The sequence below is a fragment of the Lissotriton helveticus genome, chromosome 9, assembly GCF_964261635.1.
Source record: "Lissotriton helveticus chromosome 9, aLisHel1.1, whole genome shotgun sequence".
Classification (NCBI taxonomy): domain Eukaryota; kingdom Metazoa; phylum Chordata; class Amphibia; order Caudata; family Salamandridae; genus Lissotriton; species Lissotriton helveticus.
In genome coordinates this window covers 265,967,721-265,982,196 of record NC_136070.1, presented here as the reverse complement: position 1 = coordinate 265,982,196, position 14,476 = coordinate 265,967,721, and the positions used below count along the sequence as shown (strand labels likewise).

The 14,476-nt window shown below is 47.7% G+C and overlaps 1 protein-coding gene across 5 annotated transcripts in view; it reads right to left on the bottom strand.

The window, feature by feature from the left end:
* The window catches only part of LRRC74A (leucine rich repeat containing 74A), a 216,479-nt gene that overhangs the window by 162,776 nt on the left and 39,227 nt on the right, over nt 1–14,476 (bottom strand). For all 5 annotated transcript variants that reach the window (XR_013600915.1, XM_078659944.1, XM_078659946.1 and 2 more), the window contains exons 6-7: nt 7,092–7,185; nt 4,931–4,980 (exon numbers count right to left, since the gene is read on the bottom strand). Coding sequence is in view for 4 of the 5 variants with exons in the window: in XM_078659944.1 (XP_078516070.1) it covers nt 4,931–4,980; nt 7,092–7,185 (144 nt within the window). In the remaining variant the exon portion in view is untranslated. The remainder of the gene's footprint in view (nt 1–4,930; nt 4,981–7,091; nt 7,186–14,476) is intronic.

The following is a 14,476-nucleotide window of genomic DNA, read 5'->3' as shown; positions in this document are numbered from 1 at the left end:
AAAAGACACCAGCCGCCACTGCCACAACCCCTGGCATTCAGCCCTTCATTGAGGAGCGAGGCTTCTTGGAGGGCAGTGTGCTGGGGTGTAAAACGCCAAAGGAATCCACAGATGGACAGAAAGTATACACTGGTACTGTTAAGGGCAGATCCAGTTAGAGACGCAAATGTAACTAGTCCTGAAAGGGAGTTGTAGTCTGAAGGATGCAGGTGCAAGTAAACTATTGTATGCCACTTGTGTACTAAGGACCAGCATATTAAAAATGAAAGTATAAAAAGTGCTTTCCTGGTCGTTGGGTGGGTGCTGTAGAGCATGTATATGCTTGTTGGCCCCCTCAGCACTTTTGATGTTCCTGTGATATTTCGCTAACCTATCTCGGAGCCTTCTCTTTTATGGCTGGTTACATTTTCATGCTTTTAACTAAAAGCGCACAAATTTTATTGGGAGTATTGTGTTTTGAATGCGACGAGGTTAAATCACAACCTAACCAAGCACTCCTTGTTCAAAGTTACAATGCTACACTGTAACCTAAACATTGTATAAAGGCAACTGCAACAAACACTGGCAAAGTCAATGGGTATCATCGTTGTGACTTATTGGCTTTGGCAATGGTTGAATACCACACTGTGCAGCATCATTGAAGCTGTGCAGCATGGCTGAAGTAAAACAAAAAACTTTTACATAGCAGTCTGCATCCTCTCTACAAAAATATTTTTTTTTTAGTTACTGTAGAAATTCAAATCAATAACTAAAAACAAAACACTTTTTTTAATTGGGTGTAAATGGAGAGGAAGCAACAGGAGCAGAAGTAATGGGGTGAAGCAACAGGGGGATCAGACTCAATATGGGGGCTGGTGTGGTCACTGAAGCAACATGGGCAGGGCAGACGGGCACGCAAGTAGCACAGGGAAGGCGGGGGACATGGATTCAACAAGTGGAGGGTGACACAAGGAAGCAACACACGGGAGGGCAGGGGGGCACAGAACGACAGGGGAGGGTGGAAGCAACATGGAGAAGTATACGGGCAAGTGCAACATGGAATGGGGTGGGGAGGCGCACACGGGAACAAGCAGCAGCACGAGAGGAGAGATACACAATGGAGAATGCTAAAACAAGGAAGAATGCAGGCTTTCTGCAGCGGATAGCTGGAAGGAAAGGCACATACTATAAATAACATAATACAAATAAAATCAAAATATCAAGCAATCAGTGTCTTCAGTTCCCAAGCTCACAAAAACAAGCATTGGCTGCGCGGCCGTGAAAGTGACGCAACCGCGAAAGTGAAACTGGCGTTCAGAACAAGCAGTAAATGGAATAGGGTCCTCTCTATTCACCCCCTTTGATCGGCGTCTTTATTTTCCCGTGGCAGTCATGTAAATAAACAAGTGATTGTAAATAGAGCAGAGGCTTGTTCCTGTGAAGCAGCCAGCATGAGGAGCCGTTGGGTGGAACTTCAGCAGGTCGCAAATTCCATGACTAGGCTGCGATGCCCAGATTGGGTGAAAGGGCTACCGCGTTCTGTTCTCGAGGCTTCTCATAACAAAAGACCATGCAGTGCCCCAAGCTGCACATCCGAGATTGTGAGTTTAATTAAATTGCCAATCCCTGCATGTTGGTTTTACTGTGTTGTGTACTGCTATTTGCAGACGTCCCTTACAGTCAAGTGATTACAAGTAGAGCAAGGGGGGGATTTTACATGAAGCAGCCTGCTGGAAGAGCCGGTGAGGCGGGCTTCGGTGGGACGCAAATTCCACAATAGGGTGCAAAGGCCAGACCGGGAGGAGTTGCCATCGCACGCTGTTCTTGAGGCTTCCCATGCCAGAGTCCTTGAATGCTGAAAAGAAACTGTGGGGCTCGTTGCTGAGCTAATAAAAAGGTGCGCAATGATGAGCAATGAAAACGAGCCCTGCAACAAAATTTCCAGCCCTATTTTCACTTGCGCTCAAAATGATGTGAAAGAGCAGCAGGGGAGAGGGCGTGAAAGAGCAGCAGGGGAGGGGGCGTGAAAGAGCAGCAGGGGAGGGGGTGGAGAGGAGGCTCTGAGGGAGAGTGACGACTAAAGGCCGAGAAAGAAATGCACACGGCGGGCAGGGGAGGGGGCGGAGCGGGGAGAGCGGCATGTGGGTGTTAAGAAGCCGGGCCTTTGAAGTGAAGCTAAGCTTCACTTCAAAAGGTGTCGGAGGAATGCGGCTGACGGTGATTGCGGCTGTGCACGCGCTTTTAAGCTCAATGCACATGCGCATTGAGCTTAAAAGTCACGGGCACTGCAAGGAATCGCCACGATTCCTTGCTGCTTAGTTAAAAGTTGTTTACGCCGCAATAGGCTCGCAAGCTCGATGCGCATGCGCATCGACAGGCGAGACCTAAAAAGCGGTCCCACAGGGCGATGGAACCCATTCCAGCTTCCATTAATGAAGGGGAAGGGGATACTGTGGGGTTGAACTGCATTGATCCAATCTTTCACTGCACATTATCCCCCATTTTATCTTGATGTTTACCTCACTTTTATTTTAAGAAAGTCCACACATTTAGCTCAGCAGCGGAGAGGGTATGAATATGATGAAAAATTGTGATTTTCTAGCCACATTTTTTCCTCATATTCTATGCATGTTTTATGCAAAAAACAAAAACTAATTATAAATGTGTCTTCAGATATTTACAGCATTAAGAGGCAGAAGCGTTTTATGATGTACTCAGGGTGGCTCCTCCTTAATGGCGGAGGAGCGTCGCCCCACTGGTCAGAGTCAGTCAGTGAAAAATAAAATAATAATAAAACAATATTTGAGTTTTATTTTCAGCTGACTGACTGAGACAGGGAGTCATGCGCGGGGCTGCGCCATGCACACTGTAAAGTGTGCATGTCGGTTTGGCTGGCTGTCTTAGGCCGGCCAAACAGGCAGGTGCACTTACGTCTCTCCAACCCAGCTGTGTTGGCAGCCGGGTTGGAGAAAAACTGCTGGTTTCCTGTGCCTGAGCAAGCGTCAGACTAGCCGGCTCAGGCCAATTGGGTTGAGCCTGTGCTTTGTGCCCCAGTGACTGCCGGTAGGAAAGAAGCACCGAGGCGGCAGGCGCCTCGGCAGGAGGACAAGTACGTTTAAAAAAATTCCCCTAATACCCCGTCTGCCTCACTTTAGTTTTGCTGCGGCCACCACAGGATGTACTGTATAAGTCAATGTTCACAAACCAGTCTACATGTTTTCTAAATTAGTTTTTCCTATTGTTGTTTTTTTTAAAAAGTTTTCTATTTAAGTATGCGTGTCTCTCAAAAACTGCATTTGTAGACATGTTACGATTATAAGCACTAATTTGGATATGTGGTTGACTTAGTATAAGAAACATTTCTGTTTCCTGTTATAAATAACGATCTTGCAGTATTAGCCTGCAAGAACGTAATTAAAGAGTGATGCCCTTAACGAGAAATGGTATGGCACACACTACATTTCAAGTTAAGCTAAAATTGCAGATCACTCACAGTACATCTGTGAAGGCGTCAAATTGGTGCCACACAGAGGTCTGTAATGCTTCTGCAGAGTCAGGCTTGCCTTTTTTCTCATTAGACATTTTCCCGGTGGGCTGGAGCCTTTGGAGGCCGATGTTAAGGTCTTATCTGAAACAGCACATGAGCTGTTGTAGGCGAGACATTTTGTTAGCTTATTGGTTGACTTCATCATCACTTGCATTTCTTTGCTTCGCTTTGGTCAGTGCCAGTTAGCTTCCCTTCCTCTTCATGTGTTGGTCCCTCCCCTGGAGCATGGCTTAAGTACTCGTGTCCTTTCATTGCCCTCTGTGTTGTTGCCTGCTCCCCCTCCCTCCCACCCTACATTGTGCTCCATGTTGTTACTTGCTCCATCCACCCTCCTACCTCACTCAATGTTGCTCCTTGACCCCACTCACTGTCTCGTCCCGCTCCTTGATATTGCTTGCCCCACCTACCATCCCAATCCATGTTATTGCTTGCGCCATCCACCCTCCATTGTGATCCGCACTGCTGTACAACATGCAGTCGATATTAAATGTGTAAAAGTAACTAAAAGTCAATAAACTGCCTTCTAAGAGTGCCATGCATGTTTCTGCAAAAACAGTTACAAATTAACCATTGTAATGATAAGCAAATTCAAAGAAAGTACGCGTTTGCCCTGGCACCAAAGTGGACTACGTTTATGGGGAGATGAAAATGTGCAACAGCAAAATGCTGCCATCCACAATGAAGAGAGCCAATGGCTGAAGTGGGCTCACCCATTGCCCCCTGTTGTCAACTGTGACAGGCAGAAGCAAAACGTGAATCACACTTTAACAGACCAATTGTTTAAGAGAACTGGCCAAAAGCCCCTCTATGTATGTACATGTGTATGCATGTTACTAGAAATAGATAGATAGATAGATAGATAGATAGATAGATAGATAGATAGATAGACAGATAGATAGACAGATAGATAGACAGATAGATAGACAGATAGACAGACAGATAGACAGACAGATAGACAGACAGATAGACAGACAGATAGATAGATAGATAGATAGATAGATAGATAGATAGATAGATAGATAGATAGATAGATAGATAGATAGATAGATAGATAGATAGATAGATAGATAGATAGATAGATAGATAGATAGATAGATAGATAGATAGATAGATAGATAGATAGATAGATAGATAGATAGATAGATAGATAGATAGATAGATAGATAGATAGATAATGTTTTTATTATGACTTTTTTGGGAAGGCATGAGTCATGTGACGCAGCTAATGCTATCTCTTGGCCAGACCTAAAATGACACAGATGACTAATGTCAGTGCAACACTGAACATAAACCTGTAGCTAAAGAAAACCCTATGGTGCTACAGCAGGCTTGAAGAGAGGCAGACTGTATGGGCTTGCAAGCCCTTCTCTTTAGTCAGTGTAAATATAAAGGGTTAGTACTCACAGACAGGGCCTCAGAAAAGTGCTTGGCAGATACATCCTTGAACGCATTTCCTGAAAAAGAAGAGATTGTGAGCTGTTAACTCCATCCAAGGCTCTGACCATCTCAAGCCTGCCAACTCAATTTCAATGTGAGGGGAATTCCCTCTCTTTGATGACTCTCAAGTTGACACTCTCAGAACTGTAGTCATGGGTGCCTGATGCCAAACTTCAGAAGAATCAGCCTCCCTTGTGCTGCATTTAGAGATGCCACCCTTCCCGGGTTTTTGGCGAGTAATTATGATAAGCTAAAACTTCTGGTCAACCACTTTTGATCCTAATGGAGCAAATGTAAGCATTTGGAAAAAAATCTGTATTGAGACATCCCCTCTGAAGAGCCCTTTTTGCTACCTAATAAAGAGATTTCATACACATCAGTTCTGGCTGGGAAACCCAAACTACAAAGGCTCTTGGTTTACAGTGGCGGATCAGGGAACATGTTGCAATGAGATCACCACAGGGGCACATGGTGTCAGGACCCATAAGCAGATGATGTCTGCCTCCAAAGGATGCCTTAGCCCATTAGTACTCACAAACTTTCTCCCGGGGGCCAAATTTACAGTGTGGTTTGTGGCCGAGGGCCGCATCGGTGGGGCGGGGTCAGTGGGGGAAGAGGCGGGGCTAGAGCAATAAAAAAAACTGAGACCATGAGGTTGCACACAGGCCCCTGCAGCGGACGCCTTCGTCCACTGAGCCACTAGACCCGGCATACACACATCTTTTCTCTCTCTCTCTCTCTCTCTCTCTCTCTCTCTCTCTGTCTCCCTCCCTCTCTCTATTTCTCCCTCCCTCTCTCTATCTCCCTCCCTCTCTCTCTCTCTATCTCTCTCTCTCTCCCTCTCTTTCTCCCGCTCTCTCTCTGTCTCCCTCAGTCTCCCTCACTCTGTCTGTCTCTCTCTCTCTCTCTCTCTCTCTCTCTCTCTGTCGCCCTCTCTCTGTCTCCCTCCCTCTCTCTCCCTGTCTCCGTCCATCCCTCTTCCTCTGTTTCCCTCCCTCTGTGTCCCTCCCTCCGTCACCCTCCTCCCTCTGTCTGTCTCCCTCTGTCTCCCTCCCTCTGTCCGTCTCCCTCTATATGTCTCCCTCTGTATGTCTCCCTCTGTCTGTCACCCTCTGTCTCCCTTGATCTCTCCCTCTGTCTGCCTCCCTCTTTCTGTCTCCCTCTGTCTGTCTACCACTCTCTGTCTCCCTCTCCCTCCCTCTGTCTCCCTCCCTCTGTCTGTCACCCTCTATATGTCTCCCTCTGTATGTCTCCCTCTGTCTGTCACCCTCTGTCTCCCTTGATCTCTCCCTCTGTCTGCCTCCCTCTTTCTGTCTCCCTCTGTCTGTCTCCCTCTCCCTCCCTCTGTCTCCCTCTCTCGCTGTCTCCCTTTGTCTCCCTCTCTCTATCTCCCTCTGTCTCCCTCTCTCTGGTTCCCTCCCTCTCCCACCCTCTGTCTCCCTCCCTCTCTCTCCCTCTCTCTCTCCCTCTGTCTCCCTCTCCGTCTCTCTGTCTCTGCCACTGTCTGCCCCTGTCCCTGTCTCTGCCTCTATCTGTCTCTGTCTGTCTCTGTCTCCCTCCCTCTCTCCGTCTCCCTCTGTCTCCCCCTCTCTCTATCTCTCTCTCTCTCCTCTCTCTCCCGCTCTCTCTGTCTCCTTCTGTCTCACTCACTCTGTCTGTCTCCTTCTCTCTCTCTCTGTCTCCCTCTCTCTCCCTCCCTCTGTCTCCCTTTGTCTCCCTCCCTATGCCTCCCTCCCTCTCTGTCTCCCACTCTCTGTCTCCCTCTCCCTCCCTCTGTCTCCCTCCCTCTGACTGTCACACTCTGTCACCTCACCCCAGCCTCCCGGGCACACACACAGCCGCCCGAGTACTTCACAAGTCTTTAAAAGACCATTTACTTGTTAATGAGGCTTTGTTGTGAATCGCCGGGCCCCTATAGAGCAGAGTGTCTCGGAGTCCTCGCTGCTGCGGCAGTGTGTACACAGGTACAATGTCTGCAAGGTCCGCAGGCCGCCAAGGAAGGCTTGCCGGGCCGCTGGCGACCCGCGGGCCGTACTATGAGTACCTGTGCTTATCTAGTACAACCCTCCTAAGGGTGCCTTATGCAGATCAGACCCCCACGTCACGTGTCAACACTGCAGCCACCTACCAGACAGCTTCACCACTTGCAAGGCCGCATTTTCGTGCAGCATTTTACAGAACTCTTCTGAACCTCGGAACTGCAGCTGGTTGTTGGAGAGATCCTAAAAAGAGACAAGATAAACACTTTCAGTACATAATGTTGCAGTACATAATGTTTTGAAGGCAAGCCCCTTTAGAGACACTGTCACGGTTGGAAGAGCACGGTTTGACAAACACCCAGGGAGTCAGAGACAATAAGTCTGAAATGATAATATTGTGGCTAATTGTGATAGGGCCAAGGATTGCCAAATTATGTCAAGTAAATTGCATCATGCAAATGAAAAGTTTTTTCAACAAACTGTAAATTAAAAAGCATACTTCAAAGGAACACCGGATCTCTAACATGACAATAACAGGAGGTCCAGGAAGTGGCATGGAAAGTGAACATGAAGACATGTGCTTAACAACTGCCAGCTCTCTGGGGCAGATTTACAAGCCCCATGCGCCACTTTTGCGTCACTTTTACCATGCGAAAAGTCAGGGCCGGACTGAGAACCAAAACCGGCCCTGGCAAAGTGCTCGGCCGGCCCCCTGGGGGTGCGACCGAGCTCTTTGCCGGGGCCGGTTTTCGGCCGATTTTGTTACAGGGCCGATTTTGCAGCTATCCTGCAAAAACAGCCCTGTAACAAAAGCGGCCCCCAGGGCCCAAAACCGGCCCCCACCCTTGCGGCGCACCGGGGGATTGCCCGGTGCCCGCCTCGGCCAGTCCGGGCCTGCGAAAAGTGATGCAAAAGTGGCGCAAGGGGCTCGTAAATCTGCCCCTCTGTATATTGTTTCATTTATAAGTAAGATTTGGTGTGCAGCATCTAGTTTAAGGAAAATTATATAATTCTACATCGCCGTATTTTTCATTACTCTGCTGCTTGCTGTTACTTATTATAAATAGCAACATTTTTGCACATGTGTGAAGAACTCGACCTTTTTCCACGTTGCCTCCCCCAATTATATTTTGTTTGTTTCATTAATCTGGGGATTAGACATGTCCTGTAGGACTTAAACTACGTTGGCTTTGTCCTAATAAAGAAACACATTTGTGCTATACCTATACACTACAATAATTGACACATTGGCATGTCAATTCTAAGTATGTGCAATAGATTTGCTCAACTGCGCAAAGTTACATTTTGAGGTAAAATAAATATTTTTTCCACATGTGGCCAAACACTTCGATTTTTGTGGCGTATCTGAGCTGGTCTGGCAAATAGTTTATTTAGGAAGAGAAAGAGGTGAAAATAAGAGGATGAACATTTTCCAATATTGCTTTCTGCGGTAAAAATGCCTCTGGGAGAGCCTTAGCAAGAAGGTATAGCCTTAAAACAGGTACTATATCACGTTTACAACAAGCATTTACAATGCAACGGTTTCGCATTTGGAAAAGTTAAAGCTATTGGCATTGTAAATGACAACATTTTTATTTATGTGTTGGCTTTGAAAACCTAAATAAATGGCATTGTCATTTACAAAGCCAATAGCCTAATCTCTCGCAAATGCGACACCTATTGCATTTGCACCCACACACACACACAAAACTGGATCACAAAAGAGAACAGAGGCACACACAAAACCGGGTCACAAGCAGGCAACAGAGGCACACACAAAACCGGGTCACAAGCAGGCAACAGAGGCACACACAAAACCGGGTCACAAGCAGGCAACAGAGGCACACACCAAACCGGGTAGCAAGCAGGCAACAGAGGCACACACAAAACCGAGGGGACAGGGAAGCAGCTCTACTTGATAAGAATAAATCAGAGATCTGGCAACGATGGGCGTGATCATGGAGGGAATACCCAATCCACAAACAGGAGAGTAAGAAGCACTGCAACCAAATTTGCAAAGTAAGGAAAACATCAGAACCCATAAAATAAACGACAGGCTGACATTGTTTATGTAACCGCAGTCTAAATGAAGAAGTGTTTAAGTAAAATGTTTAATTAGTTAATACACAGGCCACATTATACATCTCTTATACACACAAGACATATGCCCTCCCAACTATTTTGCCTGTGGCTACCTTTTCAGCCTTGGTGGGATTCAAAAACTGGCCTGAGAGGTCTGGTGTCCCCCCGAAGTACAAGACTTCACTTCAAGCTATGGCTCCGGCTCAAGCTACCATTCTGATGCTCCTTTACATCTGGGCATCCCTCGGACCGGAACCACGCCAGCCGCAACTACAGCTCTGGTGCTTCCTAACCTACACCTGCAGCCGCCAGTGCAACTGGGAGTGGCGGCCTCTGCGCACTGGTGCGGCGACTGTGATCTCGGCGCTGCTGTCCGGGATCCGGGCGCAGCGTGTGATCTCGGCGCATTTTTTTTTTTTTTGTTCGTGGTTGCAACGCAAACTGCAACACAGGGCTCGGAGAAATTAGGACCGGCCTGGCCTGTAAGGCAACATGCAACCACTGACTGCTTCTACCACACAGTACAAGAAACACAAAAGGCCGCTAAAAGATAAGAAACACGCGTGACCGGCGTTGCCGCTGTTCGGCTAATCTACAAATCCACGGACATAGTAAGGTAGCCGCCAGTGCAACTGCGCCAAACCGGGCGCTTTGACTTACAACTTTCTGTTGCCTGCAACTTAGCGGCGGGTGTTTATTGCCTGTCCTCTTGTGTTAACGCAGGAAAGCGCCTTACCACCAGAAAGCGGGGTGACCCTGCGCTCTAGGTCTAACGTTAATAGACGCATAGCACTTAGATAGCACTTACCCTGGACAAGTGTAGCGACCTCCCAGCATAGTAAGAGCCCCAAATCTACAAGAGATCTGGGCATGATTTGACCTCCTCCATCAAGGCCAGGGGCTGCGGGCAATAAACGAAAGAAGATGCAGAAACGCGCAGAGCAACGAGAAGTCGACGGGCCCCGGCGCCATCTTGGGCGGAATGACAAAAACACGCCTTGCAGAAAAGAAAAAAAAACAACCGCCCACCGCCGCAATGACGGCAACAAAGGGGCGGAGAGGGAAAAAATCACCGGGAACGCCCACGAATCGCCTTGCAGAATGACGAACGCCTCTCTCTTCCAATGGCTAGCCTCCATTTATGGAGCTAGCCAATGGAACAGAGAGGCGGAACAAAGCCACACAGTGTAAGACATAAGATTTCGCTCTGCGCGAAAGGCTGCTGCTCAGCTTTCGACAGGTGAAACCTAAAAACGACCCCAACTCCAGGCCCCCGCCCTGAACCCTAAACAATCCCCTACATTCCTAAACTGCCAGCCCCTACCCTGTAATCTCTCCCTTCACCCCCTGCACTGAGCTCTAAAACGTAAACCCACGCCCCAAAAACACCCCCAGCCCCGAGCCCTAAAAAGCTGTTCCCTACCTCAGTGAAGTAACCAGACTCAGCCCCCCACCCGCCCTGAGCCAAAACTGTCCCCTGCTCTGAGCCCTAAAAACTATCCCCTACATCTTTAAACTACCTCAACCCTCCCCTGTCTGTAAACTGTCCCTTCTAACCCCTGCCTTGAGCCCTAAAAATTAAACCCACGCTCCCAAAAACGACCCCAACCTCAGCCCCCCTGCCCTGAGCACTAAAAACTATCCCCTGCATCCCTAAACTACCCCAACCCGGTTCCCTGCCCTGTAAACTGTCCCTTTTCCCCTGCCTTCGCCCTAAAAACTGTCGCCACCCTAAAAACTACCTCGACTCCCTCCTCAGTACTAAAACCTACCCCGCACCGAAAAATTACCCCTCTACTCTCCAAGACCAAGCCCCATCCACACTTACCTCACCATGTCCTTAGCCCTAAAAACTGTCCCCCACCCTAACAAGCATTTGCAATGCAATAGGTCTTGCATTTACGTGAGTTAGAGCTATTGACATTGTACATAATAATGCCTTTTATTTTTATTTTCTAAAACAAAATAAAAAGGCTTTTTCATTTACAATGCCAATAGCTTAAAGTCGCGTAATTCTGAGACCTATCGCAATGCAAATGTTTGTTTTTTTAGCCCCCATACTAACATACCGACATGGAGTAAGGACCTTCAGAGGGTTTGTGCACATGCTGCAGTGCTGTGCGCTTATAGTACAGGTCTCAGGCTCTGCCACGGCTGGCTCAACCTTTCACTTCCACCGTACAAATGATTTGTGTAAACAGCTACTACAGCACTTAGAAGCCAGGCCTTGTCAGCAAGCAGTGTATATGCACAATTCAATTTTTTTTTTGCAGTTTTATATAGCGTGAATTCGACCCGAAAGTATTGGAGAGCTTTACACAGTTCTTTAAATGGGATGAAAAAACTGTGGAGGGTCTCTGGGGCGTGGCCAATGTAATTAAGGGCGTGGCTTAAACATAACCACAAAAAATCTGTGCTTATCATAGTGTGAGGCCTGTCGGGCATTTTGCGGTTTCTATCCTTGCATCCAGATATATATACTACAGCAAGTAACATTACACCTACAACAAGCCAGGACTATTGGGTTTGCCAATGGTTGTTAGTTGCACAAGATAAATAAGCAGCAACTATGGCTTCGTTGCATACAGAATATTGAAAATGCTTCCATTTTCAAATGATGAGACTGTGAAAGAACTAAAACGAGTCTCTTAGAAGTAATCTTAAAGGCAGTGAGCAGTGGCAATGCCACAGAGTTAAGATCATGGAGGGTGAGGGCAAAAATTGACAGCCCGATAGGGACCCATCTCGGCACCTATTTTTTAGAACTGCCATGCTGAGCACCGGCAATACTCGCCCCACTTAAAGCCCTGGCGTCACATGAGCACCAGTAATGTTACACAAGGACACGTTCATTTTTGGTAGGCATGGGGAGATTAAGTGATTTGCCCAGAATCAGTGGATGTTGAGCCATTGTCAGACTCGAACCTGCTTCCACCATTGCCAAAGTCAGCAACCCTTTTGTCGCATGCTCCATTAATAATGAAGGAGCTATATTTGCTTCAGGCCGAGTTACTAGCATGAGTGTATCTAAATGCGCGCCAATGTTACAGCGAGTCAGCTTGCTGTAAAGAAACATACACGTGGCGTATTCAGATGCTTTGCCGAGTTCATTTAAAAAACACACACAGCTTGCAAACTGTTGTATCTTTCCTTCTGTGTACTAGACTTCCGTCCTACTAAAACGCGATTAAATCAAATGTGAACCACTGAGCTCTGTTGCTCTTACAATGAATTGTCTTACTCAAAGAAAGTCGCAGAGTTATTTTATTACAATTGCAAGCAACTGCGACCGCGATTTTCCAAGGATCACACAGTTTGGTCAAGCGGGTTATCGGGGATCATAGATATTTCGCTATTTATTGTAGCCACAACTGACAGTTAGTAAACTAACTATACATCCAGTACCAGTACATAAGGTTTGGAAATAGTCATGTGTTTGTCCGTGTATTAGAGATTCTTCTTACACGCCGATGTGCGTACGTACATACGCTTTTATTTCCTCAGGTGAAGAATTCTGAACTTGCAAACATACAGCCTGATTCATGAAGCGAAATAGCGCCCGCAATGGCTGCGAAAAAGCAATTGCGGGTGCAAAACACGGAATCGGCATTCAAGTACGAAATAGCGAATTCGCAAAAAAAGATTAGCGATTTAAATAGCGATTACGCAATAATAGTCGCAGACTCCGGGTAGTCGAGCATTAGCGATACGGAAATAGCGACCAACCACGGAATCTGCGAAATGAATAGCGAAACGCAATATTGTCTCAATCGGCATTCATGAAATAAATACAATAGCGAAAAAGCGCTAATTCGCACGTTTGCGCGGCGCAATTTAAGGACAACTCAAAGCAGGTGGTAACCATAAAAGCCATGATTAAGTAAAATTTGAAAAACTGTTGGCCAATCACCAACAGGTCCAGGCCTGACCAATCACACATAAGGACATTCAGCAGCAGCATTAGGCGTTCCACAATGCCTGGGATGTACATGGTGGTGAGGCGGCGAAGGCTACAGCGAGCAGCACGGAGGAGACGCATGAGGCAGCAAAGGATTTACCGGCAGCGGGTCACCTTGCTGGGCCAAACCAGAGAACAGATTTATGCTAAATACAGGCTGAATGGGGAAATGATCACCTGGCTGATACAAGAACTCGACCCCATCATGCAGCACCCAACAAGGCGAAACAATTCTGTGCCCACACATGTGCAGGTATTGTGCAGCCTGCACCTCCTGGCCTCCGGCAGTTTCCAGGGCATAGTAGCCGCTGCTGGGGGGATATTCCAGCCCACCATGTCACGCTGCCTCCACACTTTTGTTGACGCCATGCTCAGCCAGCTCCACCGCCACATCACATTTCCCACGAGCCAACAGGAATTGGACCTGACAAAACTACAATTTTACAATGTCGCCCATTTTCCCCATGTCCTCGGCTGCATAGACTGTACCCACGTCGCCATCTGCCCACCAGCTGCCACGGAGTATATGTACCGCAACAGGAAGTCCTACCACTCCCTCAACATACAGATGGTCTGCAATGCCAAGACCATCATCACTGACATTGTGGCCCAGTACCCAGGGAGTACCCATGACTCCTTTATCTTCAGGCACAGCGGACTCCACACACGACTGCTCAGGGGAGAGTTTGGGGAAGGACACCTACTTGTACACTTTGTGGACCATGTCACATTGCTATGAAGTAACTGCGCTGCACAGGCAATCAACATCTGCTCCTCTCATTCAGGTGACAGTGGCTACGCCCTACGGGAATACCTCCTGACCCCTTACCTCAACCCTGCCACACCTCAGCAACGGCGCTACAATGTTGCGCACATCCGGACAAGGAACTGTATAGAAAAGACATTCGGCCTGCTCAAGAGCAGGTTCCATATTCTGCACAAGACAGGTGGGGCGATGTATTACAGTCCTGCAGCGTGCTGCCGCATTGTGGCTGTCTGTGCAATGCTTCATAACATTGCAACCAAGCGCCGGATACCTGTTGACATCTCAGGCAGTGAATCTGAGGGGGACGACCGGCCACCAGCACATGCGCACCATGCACGCGGGGAGAACCCAGCTGAAGGCCACAGACGTCGCAACCACATCACAGCGAACAATTTCTAGCCCACCCTCTTCCCCCAACCCACATATCACAATTGCATGCAAAATGTAATGATTACACAAGGCTAATGTGTGCAGCAAAATAAATGTATTTGTTCCATTCACAAGAAAAAGGTTATTGTTTCAACTATTTACAAATTACAGTATTCCTGCATACTGCAGTGTGAAGTAGGTCCTTGGCAGGCTTAGCGTCAGCCTGTGGCAGTGTCCCTCACACAATGTCATTGGCGCCTCCGGCGCGTAATGCCCAGGCGCCTGTGAGGCTCTTCCTCATCCTGGGCAGCTGTACCAGGCGTTGCCCTGGTGCTGCGCCTAGGTGGCGGGACCTGCGT